The sequence below is a fragment of the Mus caroli genome, unplaced genomic scaffold, assembly GCF_978045245.1.
Source record: "Mus caroli unplaced genomic scaffold, Mus_caroli_1 scaffold_4, whole genome shotgun sequence".
Classification (NCBI taxonomy): domain Eukaryota; kingdom Metazoa; phylum Chordata; class Mammalia; order Rodentia; family Muridae; genus Mus; species Mus caroli.
The window spans coordinates 50904929-50925942 of NW_028227259.1; the positions used below are offsets into that span (position 1 = coordinate 50904929).

The 21014-nt window shown below is 40.4% G+C and overlaps 1 protein-coding gene across 4 annotated transcripts; it reads left to right on the plus strand.

The window, feature by feature from the left end:
• The first annotated feature begins 4007 nt into the window (after positions 1-4007).
• Positions 4008-20528, plus strand: Pacrgl (parkin coregulated like). Of its 4 annotated transcripts, none has more exons than XM_021163228.3 (9): positions 4008-4141; positions 5828-5901; positions 6037-6191; positions 7208-7275; positions 8755-8845; positions 10986-11120; positions 11782-11889; positions 13437-13517; positions 19785-20528. In XM_021163228.3, exons 1-9 carry the CDS (start codon positions 4011-4013, stop codon positions 19839-19841), a joined length of 900 nt encoding a protein of 299 aa, XP_021018887.2. In that variant the 5' UTR covers positions 4008-4010; the 3' UTR covers positions 19842-20528. The 4 variants fall into 4 exon arrangements, with proteins under 4 accessions (XP_021018887.2, XP_085692814.1, XP_085692815.1 ...); XM_085836688.1 differs by having other exon boundaries at positions 5834-5901; XM_085836689.1 differs by lacking the exon at positions 13437-13517.
• The last annotated feature ends 486 nt before the right edge of the window (positions 20529-21014 follow it).

Below are 21014 nucleotides of genomic sequence, written 5' to 3' on the forward strand. Positions count from 1 at the left end.
ATACCCATGATCCCCACATAAAACTTTAGCTCATAATAAAAATATATTATTAGGTTCAATGAAACAATGAAATAATGCTATCTGTTTTTACCACTTTTTCAGGATGTGGAAATGTATATGTTTCTGTGTCTCTTGGATTAGTTTTCTTTCTTTTGGATACTGTGGCTATATTTAGTTATCTCTGTTCACTTCACTTACTATCGCTTGAGGGGCTGCTACTATAGCTCAATTGTTCATATGTATAAGTTTAATTAGTTTATTTTCATGATATCTGCTTCAGAAAAAAGACAATGAATATTATTTTAGATCAGATCTCCCAAAGATGGAACTTAGAAATAGCCAGAAGAGATGATTGTTTTCTTTGTAATTTATAGAAGAAGTGGTTTTTTGTTTGTTTGTTTGTTTGTTTTGTTTTGTTTTGTTTTGTTTTTTGGCAAAGCCATTGATACCACTTGTGCTTTCTTTAACAACTTCTGGTAATTCACTTATAATTAATTCAAATAATTAGTAAATCACAAGCAAACTGAAACAATGAGAAAGTATCATCTTGGGAACTTAACATGGCACACTTCTATAAGCTAATTCTTAATGTCATAATGAGTATCAACACACCGAAATAGTATAATTTGGAGAGATCTTATTTTTAAAGATGTAGGAGGCCCACATGATGCAGCAATCCAGGACAAGTAGTCTCTGAGGTTTTAGGCCTGGGATGGACATACAGAAAGTGTCTCAGCTTGTTCAGCCTGCTACTAAAGAGGTACTGTAAACTGGGAAGTTTATAGATGTAATATTTACTTCTCACTTTTCCCCTCATTATCAGGCTAAGAAGTCTCAAATTAAGACAACAACCAACGGATTCTGTCTGGTGAGGACTTCCTTTCAATTTCACAGATGGTGCCATTTCAAAGCATCCTTATGTAGGGGTTGGAAGGAGAGGGAGTAGTCCTCAGGACTCTCTTTTATGGACATAAGTCCAACTGTGACAGTTACACAACTCTAGACAAATCACCTCCCATGATCCCACCTCCTCACATCATCACCTTGAAGATAAACATTTTGCTGAGGTGTACACAGACATTATGTCAAAAAGCAGCTATGATTTTTGTGGCCAGCCCTATATGCCCCTAGATGTATGTGCTGGCTTATATAGGAATGACCCCCCATTCATATATTTGAAAGCTTAGTCACTAGGGAGTGGACCTTTTTGATAGGATTAGAAGGATTAAGAGGTATGGCCTTATGAAAGACTTTATCTCATTGGGGTTAGCCTTTGAAGTTTCAAAAGCCAACACATACTTCCTAGTTTCTCTCTCTCTCTCTCTCTCTCTCTCTCTCTCTCTCTCTCTCTCTCTCTCTGTGTGTGTGTGTGTGTGTGTCTTCTCTTCCACCCCCAGATTAGCTCCCATATTACCTTAGCCACATCAAGCAGCAGAACTTGGTAGCTTCAGCCATGTGGTTCTGGCTTTAGTGTCAAGGATACAAGAATTACATCATCACATTTCTCTCCACAGTCAAGGAAAGCCACTGGGGCCAGGAATGTTTCAAGAGTGTCCCTTCATGGAGGCCCAGAGAAGCTATTATATGTAGCCATAAAGGTGAAGCCTGTATTGTGTTGGAAACCCCAAGAGTTTGGAAATGCCATTCATAGGATACCTACCAAAGAGAGCTGCAGATCAGGGGACATGGGGGGAACAGCCAAGAGAAAGAATTGTGTTGTAGTCAACAAAACTGAAGTGATCTGAAGAACATTGTGACATCAGACATGGCCAATCGGAGTTTGGCATTTGCCTTGCTGTTTTTCTGTTTTACTTTGGTCCAGTTTTTCCTCACTATGCTTCATTTCCTCCCCTTTGTAATCTGATGTATAATCTGTCCCACTGTATATGATCACATACTTTTTTTTTTTAATTTCAGTTTCATGAGGGATCACAGTTAAGAGATTGCCTTGAATCTCAGAAGAGACTTTGAACTTTAGCCTTTTAAATAATGTTGAGATAGTATAGACTATGGAAACTTTTGAAGTTGATCTGAGTACATTTTTTGCATTATATGGCTACAAGTCTAAGGTAGCAAGGGAGTGGAATACTTATTGTATTTATTATTTATTAGTATTATCCACTTAATATACAAATATTTATTAATATTTTTCCACTAGCTAAATTCAAACAAAGGCCAGAAATAAACAGCCAGTTGATAAGGTTCATACCAATGAGCTTCACAAGAGCAAATAGTACTAAAAATGACAGAGTGAGTCTGAAACAGCAAAAAGAATTACAAAATGAAGTTAAATGAGAATGCCCCCCTCACAGGCTCCTTTATTTGAATGTTTAGTAACCAGGGAGTGGAACTCTTCAGTAGTACTAGAAGAATTAGGAGGCGTGGCCTTGTTAGAGGAAGTGTGTCACTAAGGATTGGACTTTGAGCCTTTTAAAAACCCACACCTGGCCCAATATTTCTTGCTCCAGCCTGTGGGTCATGATGAACCACTAAACTATGCTCCAGTGTCTTGCATGCTGGTGTGCTACCTTCAGTGATGATAATGGACTAAACCTCAGAAACTGTAAGCAAGTCCCCAATTAAATGCTTTTGTTTTTGGTAAGAGATGTCTTGGTCAAGTTGTCTCTTCACAACAGCAGAACAGTGATCAAGAAAGTAGAAAAAAATCAATATTCCACTCTTCAATAATTCCCAAACATTTATTAATATTCTCCACTAATTAAATCCAAATAAATGTAAAAAATAAAGAGCAAGTTGATATGGTTCATACCAATCACCATCAGACAGTACTAAAAAAATCAGAGTGGGTCTGTGGCAGCAAAAAGAAATTACACTATTCTGTGGTTTCAGATTTTTTTCCATATTGGTAGATACATATGGCACCCCTACCTCATCCCTTTATTTTCTTATATAAAATAAAGTATTCCCTTATATCTAAAATAAGATGAGAAGGGGCTTCTCATACACTCTAGTGTGCAAGAAACACTTGCACCTCACCTCATGTTCCTGGTTATCATCACCCACATGCTCTTGGTCCTAAAATCCACACCTCGGTTTAGACCTCTTTCCAAACCTCTATCTGGTCTATCCAGCTGCCTTCTAGTCAGTCTCAGGTGGATTTCCTAGAAGCTCCTCCAACTAGGATCACCCAGAAAGCACTCATCATTTTTGAATGATGCCCTGATAAGGTTTTTATAAACCAAAAACATAAAGCAGAAAGGTTTTATTTAGAATTGAGAGAAATTTACATAATTTGTGGTCATTTTTTAAAATAAAGAACTGGAAACTTTGTGCATCATACATGGTCTGAGGTCTGAAATAAAACATGAAACTTCTACCCCACACTTGAGAAAATAGCTAAGAATTTAGGCTTAACAAAGAGAATTCTAGAGAAGAGTGAAGTAGAAAGGTCTAAAAGAGTTTGATCATTTAACAGATATTACCTAAATTATTGCTGATGGAATTGCAAAGGAACACATCACCCCGCCCCCCGCCCCAACACCAATTTCTTGAAAGTAATGAAGGGCAAAATAATATGTTTATAGCTATAAGACTAGAATATTGTAAAATTAAAATTATGTTATAATTATATACTATAAAATTAGAGCATTCTGCAGTTGAATGTAAGAGCATATGGAATGGTAAGGAAAGGAATTAGCCTGACAGGAAGCTAAAAGAAGCCCATGGCTGTCAGGACCTAAGGCAGTCAGTCATGTTGGAGGACATTAAATAGTCCTGAGAAGCTATGAGTTAAGCACGTAGACTGGAGAGATGCAGGACCGGAGAACTAGAGCGAATCAGCGTCTTTTCTCCGAAAACTAAAACTTAAACTTCCTTTAAGGTCTTCCCAGGGCTCCGTTGTCACCTGAGACGGTCCACAGGTACGCCTTATGGACAGTAGCCTTTGGAACGCCCCCTAGTTGCCAGGCAACTTCCCGAGCGTCGCTGTAGTCTCCCTATAATTGGACTAGCGTTAGCGGCGCGCGTGTGACGTCACTGTCCGGCGCCGGATGTTTATGCTACTTGAAGTTGGTTTCCTGAATCACCGCTGCCTGCAGCTGTGGCAGAGGGCTTTGGTGCGGAGAGCCGGAGGGGAGCCCCACGAGGGTGGCGGCCAGCGCCGGTGGCGGCGGGAGAGGCGGTAGGAGCGGGCACCAGAGGCCGGAGCCTCGGTGTGGGGCTCTCTCACGCCCGCTTCCCGTGGCTGGAGCCGCGGGAGCTTGTTGCTAAGGTCCCTAGAGCACAGTGGCTCCGGGAACTTGGCTTGAGTTTTCTGTAGCTGGAATCCGCACATATCTATCCTTCCCCCCCCCCCCCAAACCCCGGCCTCCATAACGGTGTCTATGCACTTCCTCGTTTTTAATATTAATAACACCCTGGAGCTAAATTGAACTTAGGTGCTGGGAAGTGGGTTGTTATGGTGATGGGGTGATCGAAAGATGGAAAGCAGATTTTACTTCATGCTAAATAAGATGAGGGTGTCTGTTGCCGTTGGAAGCGCCTTTGCAGTTGGGCAACAGCTTCGTTAGCTGAGCGACTTTTTAAAAAACGTTTTGGAACTTTCTAGGTTTCTAATTAGAGAATAGAAGAAAGTTGGCGATCAGTGCCCTGATCTTAAAACTAGTGGCTACTGAAATTTGGTATGTGTAAAGCAATGATAGTATGGATTTCCTAGCATATACAGGTGCCCCCAGCCCCTTGTAGGCAGAGACCTCAATGAAAGCTAGGGGGTTTGTGTTGTGTTTGTTGTTTACACCTCTGACATTGTGGCATAATGTAAGCCTTCCACATTAACTGGGTTTCTGGTTTGTCTATGTAGAACTCTAGGGAAGAAATGAGGGGTGACTTGGTAGTATTTATAGCAGCGTATTTTTCACCTTTTTATTTCCTTTAGTCACTGCTATACCCCACTACCTACCTCAAGTCACTTAAAGACCAAAGTAGTCTAAGGAGGAAGTAAGCCTTTTTCACAAAATATATGAGGCCATGCTTGTCAGTGATGGAATAATATTCACTCAGGTGGATATTATTGTTTTAAACCAAACATACTTGTGTCGTCTTTTAAAGTAAAGAGTGATACTTTTAGCAGTTAAAGATTATTTTTGCCAGATACACTGTCACATGCCTTTAAGGGCTCCTGCACTCCAGAGACATAGGCAGGTAGATCGCTCTAAGCTCAAGGCCACTCTGGGCTACATAGCAAGGTCTATGTAATGGGACCCTGACTAAAAAGCAAACATTTAGTAATTTGGAAAGATCCTAGAGGCTTGCAGACCAGCTGAGTTGAACCCCTAGGCTCAGTGAGATAGCCTGGTTCCCAAAATTGTTGAGAGCAACAGCAGAAGACAGCCAGTGTCAGCCTCTGGTCTCCATGGCCACACCCACTTGCTGACAGTAATGTGCATGTGTACAGACACATGATGCAAACTACCTCGAATGCTTAAAGGAAGCTCTGTTTTCTAGGATGTTTAAAAGCTTTTCAAGTGAAGAAATTCAGTGGCTTTGAAACTGATTTAAAATAGAAAGTAGGGCCAACAGGATGGCTCAGCTGGTAAGGAGTCTGATCACACAGAATCTGTTAAGAGCCTAGGTGGTGATCTGCCTATCATCCCAGCACATGTGAGACACTGACAAGGGAATTCCTGGCACAAGCTGACCGGCCATATTAGCCAATAAGGGGAGCTCTGGGCTCAGTGAGAGATCCTGTCCCAATACACAGGAAGGGAGCTATTGAAAAAGATGGTAACTTTGGGCTTTCACACCCACATCTGTCTATAACTGTATTCATTTTTGGAAGATGAACAGATTCTGAAATTGTTTTCTTTAGCTGCAGGGGTGAAGGAGAAGCTATGCAGAGATCAGAGTGCTCTGGAGGTGTGCAGTTGAGAAACAGAGCGGCAGGTACAGCGTTTCCTTTTTCCAAAGGGAGACGCCAGGCTTGTTAGTTGACAGTGCAATCTGTGTTCCGTGGGGATGCAGGATCAGTTTCTGTGGCATTCCCTCTTTTGTACTGATGTTCTGCTCATTTCTTCTTAGGTAGTAATGATCAACGGGAATCCTCAAGCACACAAATGAAACACAGGACTACAGTTCCGCCGAGCAAATCCTCCTCATTAACCAGTTCTCCAGAGGCTGCAAGAAGGGCTCGTCCTCGGCCAAGTGACAAGCTCAACCCTAAAACCATTAACCCTGTGAGTGCAGTTTCCTCAAGCAGCACACTGTCTACTTATTATAAAAGGACATTATATGTTATACTTTACAGTACATTATATTTTAAATCAGAACACTAAAAGAAGTACATTTTATAGGAATAGGCATTTAGCTGATTCCAGTTTAGCCATTGTGAATGCTCTCTTGGGTTTCCTTTCTGCTAGATTTTAGCTGGCTATGTTAATTTTGTTATGTTGTAAATTGAAAGTCAGCTTTTTGTTCTATGCTACTTTCGAATGTCAGCTTAGTAACTTGCATTCAGCCGCCATGGAGTGGCTCATTCAATTCATTCTGTGCTCATATAAAACACTTAACCGTTTTTTTTTTATGTTCTACAAATTTGGTCTACCAGAAGCCATACTATAATCCTCTGTTTAATAGAATCATAAAGCTAGTTTGGAGAAGTTACACAGATTCTCTGACCTCTGTATATCTATACTTGGCAGGCAGGCCATACAGTGCTAGCTCAAAGCAAGTGTTCTCTCTCTGTCCCTAGTGCACTTCTATAATCTAGAAGATACATTTACATATATGTTTATAAGATTTGTTCCTGATCTGTGATCCTACCAAGCCTTTTTTTGCTTCACAAAAGCATAAAGGGTATTTGGAGAAGTTAAATAGATTCTCTGGTCTTTACACATCTATGCTTGACCAGAGGGCATGTATGACAATACAGCGATTAGTAAAAGCAAATCTCTACTCTCTGTATTCTTAATCCGTGGATTCTTTATACAGTATGAAAGAGAAAGTGGAAAGACTTTTCGGTCTGTGTATGCATTCAGCCACCTGCAAACCTTTGAGTCAAATTAGGGGTTGAAGAGAAACAACCACAAAGCCTTGGTTATGTGTCTTTTTCACAGTTGAGTAGGTGAGCAGGGATTTGCACACTTTGGGGTATTGTGTGTGTGCACTGCACATGTGCCTGATCTCAGCAGAATTAAAATTGAAGACATCAGTAAGTGGAGGTGGTGGTGATATTTTTGTTCTTTAATTTCAGTTTGGTGAACAGCCACGGGCCCCTACTGCATTCGCAGCTATTTACTCTCAAGGAGGCATTCCTTGCAGGTAAAATCAATACAATCCATAGCTCAGAGTAACTGAATGAAGTCAATATACTATTCAGCTTAAATTGTTGAAAATTTATTTACTAGTGAGATTGAAATCAAAAGTGACTTATTACCTTGATTATTAAGTTGGTATAAATCTCTGGATATTGTTGATAAAAAAACATCAACTCCAATATGTAATTTCAAAGATCTGTAGTAAAGCACCAAATAACTCAAGACATTAAATTGAGCTGAGGATTCCACTTTTGGTACAACTAATTTAAGCATTAAACAATCATAACACGTCTACAAATTGAAAACAACAGCAAAAAATAAAATTCCCAACCAAACCAAAAACCTCACCTGTCTTGTAGGTAATGTAAATAAATTTCAAAACTGCATTTCTTAAATAGTATCTTCCAGTTTAAGTGAAAAATAAGCTAAAGAAGCATTCTTGAATTTATTATTGCTATTTTGTTCTTAGATTCTAAATTGAAGGGTTAGGGATATAGTTCTATTCCTGGAATGTTTTTTACCACACATGAAGCCTGAGTTCAATCTCCTAGCACTTAGTTAATTTGTCTTGGTTATATATACCTGTAATCCCAGCACTGAGGTGGGGAAGCAATAGGAAGGTCACCCTTGGCTACACAAGGTGGGATTGAGGCCAACCTGCTCTACAGGAGACACCCCCCTCTTTCTCTCTCTCTCTCCCTCTTTCTCTCTTGTCTCTCTCTCACACACACACAGAAAGGAGGTGGGGTGGAGGGAGAGAGAGATAGAGAGAGAGGGAGATCTAAGCTTTCTTTTGTTTTAAATGTCTTGAGTGCTTTCCCCAGAGCGATTGAGAATTGCTAGAAATGGAAAAGTGGCCTTCCTGAGGCCCCGTGCAGAAGTCAGGCTGAATTCAGGCCCAGTGGAACCAAGAAGACTGAGGAGGTGCTAGCGAATGACCAGTGAGTCACAGTCATGACAGTCGGGCTGGTAAACACATCAGCTGTGTTTCAGGAATGGCTCTGTAGGATACCGAGAGGCTTTCAAACGGGCCATTTCATCTTCCTAGACTTAGTTCTCTTCCCTTTCATAAGGAGTAAAACAGGCTTGCCTTCAGCTTATTAGTGTTATCAGTGCAGGAAAATGTTCTCTGTGAATATTACGTGTTGTAGTTAGTACATTTTTTCATTTTCTATAGGTTACCTGTTTTATTGTAACTGTCTGAGAGAGGTCAGTGCAACATGTATATCAGGCAGGAGTCTGAGAGAGTGACAATATTTAGAGGTTTTGCAATATAACCTTACTACATAGTTTTGTGTAAAACGTGGGGATGGGAAGGCTTGTTTACTTGCACTGCTTCGTGTGTGTCCTCAAGAGTATGATATTCCTGTATGTCATAAAATAATTATACATCTCTATTCTGGGAAGAGTATTGGGTTACAAGCTACTTGCTTAGAAATGCTGGTGGCGTTTCCTGCTACATTCACTGACTTTTGTATTTTAGATTGGTACATGGCTCAGTAAAACACAGATTACAGTGGGAATGCCCGCCTGAAATTCTTCCATTTGACCCGCTTCTAATTACGTTAGCTGAGGTAAAACATTCTAACACTCGTGAGTGCTTATAGAAAAAATATTTTTAAAATTTTGCTGTTATTTTGCATGCTATAAGTACATCTCATTCTATACTTTTAAAATTAGTATCAAGTGAGAAACATTAAAATATTGGACTCTAAGAAAGTAATTCTATTTGTTTTATACATATACACATATAAAATAAATTAATTAACCAGTCTTATAAAAATGAAAATCTAACAGGAATGAGTGAATAAAAGAAATGGATGGTAACTCATACTTAGTTCTTTTATAGACATGTCTCTTTTGCTTCATTCTTCCCTCACACCTTACATCCCCACTGTAGTTTCCCCTTGCTCCCCTCCCCACTTTCTGACACCTACCCCACACCCCTGGATCCACTCATCTTCAATTTCCCTCAGAAAAGAGCAGGCCTCCCAGGGATATTAACTGCACACAGCATAAAAAGTTACGATAAGACTAGGTACAGCGCCTCATATCAAGGCTGGACAGGGAAAGCCAGTGGAAGGAAAGGGTCCTAAAAGCAGGCAAGAGTCTGACAGCCCCTACTCCCACTGTTAGGAGTCCCAAAGAACACCAAACTGCACAACTATAACATACATGCAGAGGACCTAGTACAGTCCCATGCAGGCTCCAAGATTCATAACTCTTTTATATATAATTGCAAACCCTATTTTAGAGTAATCAAAATTAGTAATATATTACATACTCCAAATGGTTAGGGTAAACAAAGTACTTTAATTTGGGAAGCCACTCAAGGGTTTCTGCTTTTACAGCTCTTTCAAATAAGCCCTTGTGAAACATTTGTTTGCTTGCTTGCTTCCTTGTTCCTTTGTTGTGGGAGTGGGTGTGGGTGTGGGTGTGCCACAGAGTGTACGTAGAAATCAGAAGACAGCTTGTAGGACTTGGCGCTCTCCTTATACCATATGGCATCCGACATTGAACTGAGGTGTCAGCTTAGTGCTTGTTGCCTTTACTTGTCAAGGTGTCTCAGTGGCCTAGACCAGTAGTGTATATGTCCCTGTGACCCACCACCAGGACATTCATTTCTGTGCTGGGTAGCAACTTGCTTTTTTCTTCTCCTCACCTAATCATGGGGAAGAAGTACAGACAGACCACTGTTGGGATTCATTTCAGCTTTGACTTTCAATTCTCCATCCTGAAAATGAGTAAGATACAGGTACTGCTAGGAGAGGTGCTGAATCTTTTAATGAGTGATTTTTCCTGTTGACTTTGTTTTAGGAAACATGATAGGACAGTGAGAAGGGGCTATTTGACCACTGTTTGGAAGAAGATACTCAGGTCAAATTGACAAAATACTGAAAATTGGCATTGGTAACTTGATTTTGTAGCTGGTTATTTAGACCTGCCTCACAGAGAGAGTCAAGAGCATTGCTGCTGCTTTCTCTTGGCTTTCTTTGACTTTTGTTGCAGTCAGACAGTCATTTTTATCTTCTAGTAGTGGCTGGTAGATAATGGAGTGCTGACTATTCTAAGGCATTCAGGAAGAAAGACATCATGAGAAATGCTATACATAGATTGTTTTCAAATTGTACTCCACTCTGAACAGCATATTTAAGTTCTGACAGGTCTTGTCCCAGACAAACAGTGCAGGATCTGCCTTCTAAATATCTTAATGTATTTAAGTGTGAAGGACTATGTTGTTGGAACTCACTGAGCACATTGAGGGTCCCATATGGAGCACACAGCGAGCAGTTTGCTGCCCTGCAGGGACCTCAGTGTTCTAATGACTTCCTTTGACTAGTAGCTTTTCCTTTGCCTCCACCTCTCCTCACCTTATCTGTCTTTGTTTTTTTTTGTTTGTTTGTTTGTTTTGTTTTTTGTTGTTGTTGTTTTTTTTACCTTTTCCTTTTTTTTATCTTTGTTCCTTTTTTTTCCCATTTCTTGCTTTTTTTTTTTTTTTTTTTTTCTCTTTTCTGGTAAGAGTAAAGAGTATCATGTATCTTTTTACATGATTTCTCAGTATAATTCAAATTATAATTGCTGAAATTGTTCATTGTGATTAGGAAAATATTAAATAGACTTCTAGTTCCATCTATACTAGCATTGAGTTCTGTGTTTTGTAACGTAACCGAAAGGTATCGAATCAAGTTTCTGTGTTTGTATTTTCTTTGGCAGGGTCTGAGGGAAACCAAGCATCCTTATACTTTTGTGTCAAAGGAAGGCTTTAGGGAGTTGCTTCTGGTCAAGGGTGCTCCTGAAAAAGCTATCCCTTTGCTACCTCGACTGATCCCTGTGCTGAAGGCAGCTCTAGTAAGTTATTGATTTCACTGGACTTCATTATTCCTAATAACGTGGTATGGATGAAAACTGTGATACAAGAGAACATTGTCTGTTCTTTCCCTCTATCATATACATGCAAATTAGTGCTTAACTCATGGTTTGACAAGTATATGCACTGTCAGAGTCAGACAGTTAAGTACTTGATGACTTTAGAGGATGTACTTTTAGGGTCCTGGGAGTAAAAGGGAACCTGTAGATAGTTAGAGGAACTAACTCAGGTGACTCTGTTTGTTCTCTCTATAATAGATGCAAATTAGTAACTACTCGTAGCTGGTAGAAATTGTTTCACCTTTAGATGCAGTGCAATAAAGCTTACTCCTCAACTTGTGTTTGTTGATAGGATAATCTCTAGGACAAAATGCTTAGCCCTGCTGTCTTACACCTGCTTACCCCTTCCCCTGTTCTCCTCCCTTTCAGTTTTTCCATCTTGTCCTTTTACTTTTCCACCATTGATTCCAATGAACAAGTCTCATTGAGATACAAGTGCATTAATTCTTGTAGAAAATCCATTCCAAAAGTAGGGAGTAGAACTGTACCTAAAGACTCATGGAGAGGGTCCAAGTGGACGCATCCAGAGGCTCTTTTGGAGGGTTGTGCAGGTTTTAATTTTTCCTGTTAACTGGCCCCACAGGTTCATTCTGATGATGAAGTGTTTGAAAGAGGACTGAGCGCACTGGTGCAGCTGAGTGTGGTGGTTGGCCCGTCTCTGAATGGCCATCTGAAACTTCTGCTTACAAGTGTGAGTGCAAGAGGAACGTAACTGTGCATATCTTCATAACCCCAGCCTTCAAATCAAGCACTAACCTAGCTCAAATCCTTAAAGACACAGTTTCTTGTCATGGTATGACATACCTGGCAGAAACAAACAAATGAGAGGAAGGATTTGTTTGGACTCAGTGTTTCACAGGTGTCAGTCTTTCCTGACAGGAAGGATGTGGTGATGTGGAACAGGTGACCTTGTAGTGGGCATGAAATGGATGGGCTTTTGGGAAGAGCACACGGAAGGGTTCAGGGTCTCCTCTCACCCACTCCCCTTCCTTTCCTTTTATTATACTATCACATGAAGAATCCAAGGATCAGTCCACTCCTTGGTTAGAGCCTTTGAATTTTCTCTGTCAGAACCCTCGCACACAAATCAAGAGCTTGCTTTATTTACCTGGGTGTTATCCAGTAACATTAGCAGTGTGTGCTAACCAACTCTAACCAACAATTGGAGATTAGACTGAGTTTGTCAGAGAATATTTAGTAGACAGTGCCTTTCTATTATTTTCTAATGGATTAAACTTTAAACACTGATTTTAGGTTTATAATAAAAATACTCAGTATCATTCTATTAAATCTATGTTGAATATATTTCCAAAATGCTTAGTAGAAAGTATGGCTTATTGTAGCTGAACTGTCTGGGTTGTTGTCTGCAGAAATGCATGTATTTAATGGGAATGCTGGTGTGGTTGCTCATGACTGCCTACATAGCACTGCTTCTCTGCCATGCCTCTGAATCTGTCTTCCTTCACCTATCCTCTCCTTTTTAAACAACATCTTATGTGTCTCGCTATCGTGTGTTTAGGATGTAAGCAGAAATAAGTGGTTCTGTGCATTCTAGTCTCCTTTCCTTTGGCAGTCAGTTACTTCTCAAGTCACCCCAGCAACAAGCTGTGCTTTGGAGGCAGAGCTCTCTACCATATCTGTTCTCTGCATGGACTTGCATATGATGAAATGAAAATTATGCCATGTTTTTGTAAATGTAGTTTTTGTGTGAGTACATGTGTTTGTATGTGGATGCAAGAGTGTTTGTGCCTGTATGTCTGTATACAAGCATGCATGTGGATGGTAGAGGACAATGTAGGGTGTTGTCTTCAGAAGTACTGTCCACTTCCTTTAAGACAGATCTTCTGTTTACCTGGAGCTTGCCAGTTAGGCTACACTGTCTGGCCAGTGGGTCCCAACCTGTTTCTGCCACCCCAGTGATAGACTTATAAACAGAAGCCACCACACCCAGCTCTTAATGTGGATATTAGGTATTAAAGTCAGTCATTTCCCCAGCCCCAGATAACTTGCTGTAGCAGATATTGTGAGATAGGTAGAGCTTGAAGTGACATAAATTCAACTTTTAACCACATGTTATATCGTTAAATGTAAATTTTAGTGAAGCATTTACTGAAACAAATTTTGTCTTAGTTTTTTTTAAAGTAAATTAGACTTCCTTAAATTAAGGCATGTTCAAAATTTATTTGTGCTTATACAGAGATTATTGATTAAGCCCCACTTTCTCCTAATTTCCAAAAGCTTTCGAAGAGGCTAATGGACAAAAAATTCAAAGAGCCCATCACCAGTGCTCTGCAAAAGCTGGAGCAGCATGGCGGAAGTGTGAGTAGAACTCTACTTGCATTGTTTCGGTATGGTCGACTTTCAGTCCTAGGAGAGATGGTAGCATGTGGTAGCTCATTGCAGCTGCAAGGACAAATGTGACCTTTCCCAGGTTTTCCTCTTTTAGGGTAAGAATTTCTGTTTTGTTGTGATTGTGTAGGTTTTTTTTGTTTTTTTAATTTGATTTTAACTATTTTACTTACTCATTTATCACATCCTGCTCATTACTCCCCTCCCTTTTCTTTTATTCACTTTACATCTTGATCACTCTTCCTCCTTTCACAGTCCCTTTCCCCAAACCCAGGGTGGAAGCCTCTGGGTTTCTCCTTACCCTGGCACATCAAGTGTTTGCAGAGCTAGGCACATTCTCTCCCACTGAGGACAGACAAGGCAGCATCCAGAAGAATGAATTCCACAGACAGGCAGCAGCTTTATGGATAGCCTCCTCTCCAGTTGTTCAGGACTCACATGAACACCACACAACTCATCTCCTATATATGTATGGGAGCTTAGGCCCAGCCTAAGCTTTTTTCTCTTTGGTTGGTGGTTCAGTCTCCAAGAGCCTGAGGGCCCAAGTTTGTTGACTTCTATGGAGTTCCTATTCTCTTCAGGGCCCTCAGTCCTTCCCCTCTTCCATAAGACTCCCCAAGTTTGACTGTGGGTTTCTACATCCATCTGAGTCAGCTACTAGGTGGAGCCACTCAAAGCCATGCTAGACTCCTCTAACTGCAAGCATAGCAGAGCATCGTTAATAGTGCAGGAATTGGTGCTTGCCCATGGAATGGGTCTAAGGTTGGGCAGGTTATTAGTTGGCCATTCCCTCAGTCCCTGCTCCATCCTCTTCCTGTGTTTCTTATAGACAGGATACATTTTGTGTCAAAACTTTTGTAGATGGCTTGTTGTCCCTATTGCTCCACTGGGGTTCCTGCCTGGCTACAGGAGATGGTCTCTTCAGGTTCCATATCCACACTGCAGTGAGTCTCAGCTACAGTCACCCCCACTGATTCTTTGGAGCCTCCCCTATCCCAATTTCTTTATTTCTTCCCTGACCCAGAGATCATTGAGTAGGGAGTTGTTCAGTTTCCATGAGTGAGTAGGCTTTCGGTTGCTTCTGTGGTTGTTGAAATTCAGCTTTATTCCATGTGGTCTAATAAGATACAAGGCGTTATTTCAATTATTTCTTGTATCTGTTGAGGCTTGCTTTGTGACTGAATATGTGGTCAGTTTTGGAGAAGGACCCATGAGGTGCTAAGAAGGTCTATTTTTTGTGTGTGTGTTTGAGGGAAATATTCTGTAGGTGTCATTAGGTCCATTAGATTAAAAATGTAGGTTACTTTCATTATTTCTCTATTTAGGTTTGTCTGGATGACCTTTCAATTGGTGAGAGTGGTGTTGAAGTCTCCCACTATTACTGTGTGAGTTTGATGTAAGATTTAAGTTTTAGCAATGTTTCTTTTACAAATGTGATTGCCTTTGTTTGGGGGGCATAGATGTTCAAAATTGAGATATCTTGGTAGGTTTTTCCTTTGATGAGTATGAAGTGTCCTTCACTGTCTCTTTTGATTAATTTTGGTTGAAAGTCTATTTTGGCTTCTCCAGCTTGCTTCTTGGGTCCGTTTGCTCAGAAAACTTTTTTCAGGCCTTAACTCTATCTCTGTTGCTGAGGTATGTTTCTTATATCCAGCAGAAAGATGTTTTCAAAGCCACTGTTTGTGTTGTAGTCTAGACTGGCATGTGTGGTGTTTTAGAAGTTGCAGGATATCTGTCCAGGCCCTTCTAGCTTCTAGGGTCTCTATTGAGAAGTCAGATATAATTCTGATAGGTTTGCCTTTGTATGTTACTTGGCCTTTTTCCCTTGCGACTTTTAATATTCTTTCTTTGTTCTGAAGATTTTGATTTGATTTGATTATTATGTGCTGGGAAGATTTCCTTTTCTGGTCCAGTCTAATTGGTGTTCTATAAGCTTCGTGTAAGCTTATAGATGATAGATATCTCTTTCTTAAGGTTTGGAAAGTTTTCTTCTTTGATTTTGTTGAGAATATATTCTGGGTTTTTTGTTTTGTTTTGTTTTTGTCTTTTGTTTTTTCGAGCCAGGGTTTCTCTGTATGGGCCCTGGCTGTTTTGGAATTCACTTTGTAGACCAGGCTGGCCTCGAACTCAGGAATCCACCTGCCTCTGCCGCCTGAGTGCTGGGATTAAAGGCATGCACCACCACTGCCCGGCTTAGAGAATATTTTCTGGTCCTTGGGTCTGGGACTCTTTACCTTCTTCTCATGGCAGAATTTGGGTATGGAGAGCTGTAGCACAGGGTTAGCTCCAGGGCTCAGATGGAAACCCTTTCCTGTGTTTCTTTAAGACATTTATTAATGTCCTCTTTAAAGGTCTCTAATCATCTTTGTAAGATTGGATTTAAGGTCATTTTCTTGTGTTTCATTTGTGTTAGGCTATCCAGGGCTTGCTGTAGTAGTAGGATAGATATGTTTTGATTGTGTCATACTGCCCTGGTATTTGTTGCTTCTGTTCTTTCCAGGTCCTTTAGCCATCCGGATGGCTTTAGTCCCTGGATGTTCCTTGTTGTAGTAAGTACTGGGAGGGGGCCTAACTTCAATGATCCCAGTGTAGTAGGCTTCTGGTGGATATCCTTGGGCTGTAAGGTTGTGGATCAAGGACTTGGATGAAGATATGTGGAGAGAGGTGGTGGGAGAATGGAGGTCTAGTGGGGATAGCAGACTGCTCTGGGCAGCTGTGCATTCCCCAGAGGACTCCACAGATAACAGATAGCAAAGATGGGTGCAGGGAGGAAATCTAACCTGTTTGGTTTCACATCAGCAGGTTTGATGAAGATGGGCAGAGAGGTGGCAGGATAATGAAGGTCTGGCAGGGACGGCAGCCTACTCAGGGCATCTGGGCATGCTCTAGAGGACTTGCTGTGGATTCAGATATGTTCAAAGGACATCAGACACTTTCAGGCCAAAGCCATTCTCTGATGTTGTCAGAAAGTCCCAGAACCTACGTCTGAAAACACACAGGGGTCCAGCAGGCAGGGGAGTTGGGTTCAGAAAGAGAACCTGATGGTCTGATAGTGTAATTTTTAAGATTTTTCAGAACCATGCTGGGTAAATCCAGGCCTGTATATTTTTGTGACAATCTGAGTGGTACACTCTTAGCTTTTCTCTCTAAACTATTTTTGATATTTTTTTCAACCAGTGAAAAGGTCAGAGCAAGGGTGACCAACCTCCCAACCCAACCTCCTTATAAAATTTGTATTTAGTGATTTCTGTACTTATCTGTACTAGAGAGAAATCCCAGATCTTTGTATGTGTCAGAAGGTCCGATGAGCTACCTGTAGTGGTGGATCTTTTCCCTTTATGTGGTCTTGTTTTCTTCCTCTGAGTTTTAGAATCTCTCTGTAGCTGGAGATGCCACTTCTACATTAGTCCAACACATATAAATTCTGGAAGAGTTGATCTGATTTATTTCCCTAACTTTGCAAGGAGAAGAATATGGGAGCTTCATTACTATATGATGTCAGCAAGATTAATTGAAATTTTATGATTTGAAAGAAGTATTCAGCTACTTAGCTTAACAATGTAGAACTTTCATTGTCTTTCTTTCTTTCTTTCTTTCTTTCTTTCTTTCTTTCTTTCTTTCTTTCTTTTTTGTTTTTTTATAGTTTTTCAAGACAGGGTTTCTCTGTGTAGCCCTGGCTGTCCTGGAACTCACTCTGTAGACCAGGCTGGCCTTGAACTCAGAAATCCTCTTGCCTCTGCCTCCCAAGTGCTGGGACTAAAGGTGTGTGTCACCACTTCTGGGCAGAACTTTAATTTTCTGTGTTTTCTAAATAATTACATGGAAATGTATATGATTATATATACTGCTTTGCTGTCCATGCCTTAATTAGCTAGTTCTATTACTTTTAATAATTTATAAATTGCATATATTGTTTTTGTGGTGAACACCTAAAGTTTATACAGAAGAACTAAGTCTTAAAGGGACTGTTTTTTTTGTTTGTTTGTTTTTGTTTTGTTTTGTTTTTCCGAGACAGGGTTTCTCTGTGTAGCCCTAGCTGTCCTGGAACTCAGAAATCCGCCTGCCTCTGCCTCCTAAACACTGGGATCAAAGGCGTGTGTCACCACTGCCCGGTTTAGAGAATGCAATTTTTTTTTTTTTTTGTATGTTTGAGTCCTAGACAGGAGACTGGTCGACCCTGAGGACATGTGTAGAACCAGCACCTACTAGTCCTGACTCTACTTCTGATGAAGTAATTACTTTGTAAACGTACTTGGTCATCCTAGAATCTGAATCCCAGAAGTAATTGTGCTTACCTCCTTTGTGAAATAAATGCCAGTGAACAGATGGTGAATAATGATGACAGCTTTTTAAGCTGACCTCTCCTAGATAGATGGTTGTCTGCCTTCAGGAGACCTTTTTAGGGAATGAATCAGGAAAAGGGGATGGGAGGATCATGTGACACTTATGGATGCCTTTGTGTTTGGCAGGGGAAGTCTAGTAGAGATGCATTTCAGAAGCTGTGGTTTGTTATTTGGAGCTGGCCTGCAGAAAATGCAGTTGGCCAATTCAAGGTCCCAGAGAGGAGGCTCTTTGGTTGTCACTCAGTCTTACTGGCTTTGGATATTGCTAATACTGAATTTTAAAAGAAAAGGGGTTTGTTTTTACAATAGATATTAAGTATTCCTCAGAATTCTTTACTGGCCCTGTGTGTTCTACTTTATATTTTAGTATAATAGTACTAAATTATGCTATCATTAAGGTTTATTATTGGGTAGAGAGATGGCTCAGCACTTGTTGAGAGCACTTGTTGCTTTTGCCGAGAACCTGGGTTCAGTTCTCTGTACTCACTGATTCACAACCTCCAGTTAAGCAGACATGTCGCTCTCTTGATGGCTTCCTTGGACATCAGGCACGCACATGGTACAGAAACACATGTGGGCAAAACACTCATACTCATAAAGTTTACACATCTAAAGTTTTTTTTTTTAAAGCTATGTATTGGAATTAGTGACTGTGCCTTTCTTCTGGTTTCATTAGTATTGTGCTAACAATACTAGTAAATAAGCAATATTCCTCTTTCTCTGCCAAGAACTTAAAAACAAATATTAAGTTTCTTCAGTAGTAATGAGTCTTTAAAAAGTTCTTGGGACTGGAGAAATGACTCATTAGTTAAGAGTATTGTCTGCTCAGAGGGTGCAGTTCCCATCCCAACATCCACCTGGTGATGGGTTACAACCACAGAAAATCTAATGCCCACTTCTGGCCTCTTTGAACATTCTATACATGACGTACACATGCATATATTCAGAACCCCATACACATAAAAAAAAAAAAAAGACCTAAAAATGTTTTAAAACCAGGAATTCTTAGTGCAGGTGTTTCCTATTTCTTTTGACTTTTATAGATTATAATAATGTGAAGGCTCAACTACTGGAGAAATGGAAACGTTTGTTACAAACACAGACTCTTTCTTCTAACTAATCTTTCCCAGTCTTAAGTTGAAAACAGTTTTACAAATCATGATTTAGTTTCTGTGCTCAGCATGGTGCTCATTTGTCCTGGGAAAGGCAGATGCTGTGCCCTTCATTTCCTTCTGGTGTATGTGAGCACTGTGACAAGTACTCTGGATCCATAGGACACTGTAAGCACCAAACTCATTTAGGCTCCAGGCTGAGCCTTAGAGGGAGACTTGCTAGGAGCTTCCTTTACATCAGGATATTGGGTGCAGAGAAGGAGTTAACTCAAGTATGCTAGTGAGGTACAGGGAAGAGCAACCTAAATCCCGCTCTGACTTCACACTGCTTCTCTAGATATTTAGGGTTATCTTATTTTTATTTACCTCAGAAAATGTTCTCCTCATCTTGTAATTTTGGTTGTATCTTTTTTTTTTTTTTGTTACTTTTCTTTGAGGATGCTGACACTAGCTGTCCACAATTGATGGCTCCCCGTGCGGGTGTGGGGAGGAGGGGAATGACTGGGTTGTTCAGTTTAGTTTAAGAGGTTCACCACTGAGAGTTTGACCATGCTCCAGTGAGTAGATAAAAAATTGGATCCATCTTCCTTCCTCCATCCCTTCCTTCCTCCCTGCCTCCTTCTCTCCCTCCCTTCCATTGTTTCTTTCTTCATTTTAATTTTTTTGGGTGATGTCAGAAGGTTCAGAGGAGTCTTGTATATTTCTTAACCAACACTTAACAGCCAAATGTAGTGCCTACTGAGTAACTGTTTTCTAATGCCCATGTTTTCTTCTGTTGTCAGGCAAGTCTTATCATCATCAAATCCAAAATCCCAACATATTGCTCGATCTGCTGTTGAATAAGGGAGGCAACAAAAGCCACGCTGCTTCCTCAGGCACTGACAGTGGCTGCCTGGACCTTTAGTCAGTTCAGTTCATTCCGACTCACAGCATCATTCATTCATTAACTCGGCTACGGGGACCGTGCCAAGTCCAGAAGAATCATCATACAGGATGCTTGTCAACAAAAAGTTAATTAAAGTAATGTGCGTAAAAACGTTGAGTGCTGTAGGGGTTTCTCATCCATCATACCTATGTATTTTCCAATGCATTTTTACTTCCAGACCATCTGAAGATCACTCTGTAGCAGTGCCTTATTTTATAGGTTGGTTTTGTCCATTTCTTGGTTTTTATATTTACCAAGACTGAGAAAGTTTTAAGATAGCAAGTAAACATTTGGGACTGAACTATTAGCTGGAATGTGTAAATGTGTATTTTATAATGTGGGAAACTTTGGGAATATCATTTTTGTCCTGAATATTCTAGTTTAAAAACTTGTTTTAAATGTCAAAATCCTGTTACTTTTTGTTTGTTGTTTATTACAACTTTTTAAACTACCTAAACTTTAGGTGTTAATTGTAATTAAGTAAATGCTATTTTTGCATTTTGTAGCCCCACAATACTGATGATGATGAGAGTGTGTGTGTGTGTGCGCGCGCGTGTATATACAGATATTCGGAAATTAAAATCTTACATGTATTCAGTGATATTGTAGTTCTACGTATATGTGTTTTCCAGTTTCTTGGTGTGTTAAAACATAATTTATTGATACAGCCCAGAGTTTCTGATAAGCTAGTAACTTACTCTAGATCATTCTGCAAGAGAAAGAGGTAGGTAGAGAAAGAGAAGTGAAAATGGGAGTAAGGCCTCAGATCTCACTGACAGGAAGAGTGGCTCTAAGGCTTTGGATAGCCACAGCAGATCCAAATCATAGCCCCTCATTGGACAGCATTGAGACAGGCAGTCACAGTGTCCTATGGTAGCTGCTGCATGTACTCGAAACACTGGATAGATGATGCCCTTACCCTTGTTCTCTCCCACAGCCATCTGGGTGACCTTTTGCAGTTCTTCCTTCAGATAGTTATCCAGCTGTCAGGTGAAAGAATCCAAGCAAATGCTGGGGTACCATACTACAGACATGCCCATTCTCCAGCAGGGTTTCTTTTATCAGGTCAATTTGAATCAGGTCTATC

What these genes read in the sequence shown, in the direction of transcription:
- Pacrgl (XM_021163228.3), top strand. Translation starts at nt 4,011, where the DNA reads ATGTTTATGCTACTTGAAGTTGGTTTCCTGAATCACCGCTGCCTGCAG. An exon ending in CAAGGAGGCATTCCTTGCAG is followed by an intron (nt 7,276 to 8,754) that starts GTAAAATCAATA and finishes TTTGTATTTTAG; the next exon opens with ATTGGTACATGGCTCAGTAA. An exon ending in TGGAGCAGCATGGCGGAAGT is followed by an intron (nt 13,518 to 19,784) that starts GTGAGTAGAACT and finishes TTCTGTTGTCAG; the next exon opens with GCAAGTCTTATCATCATCAA.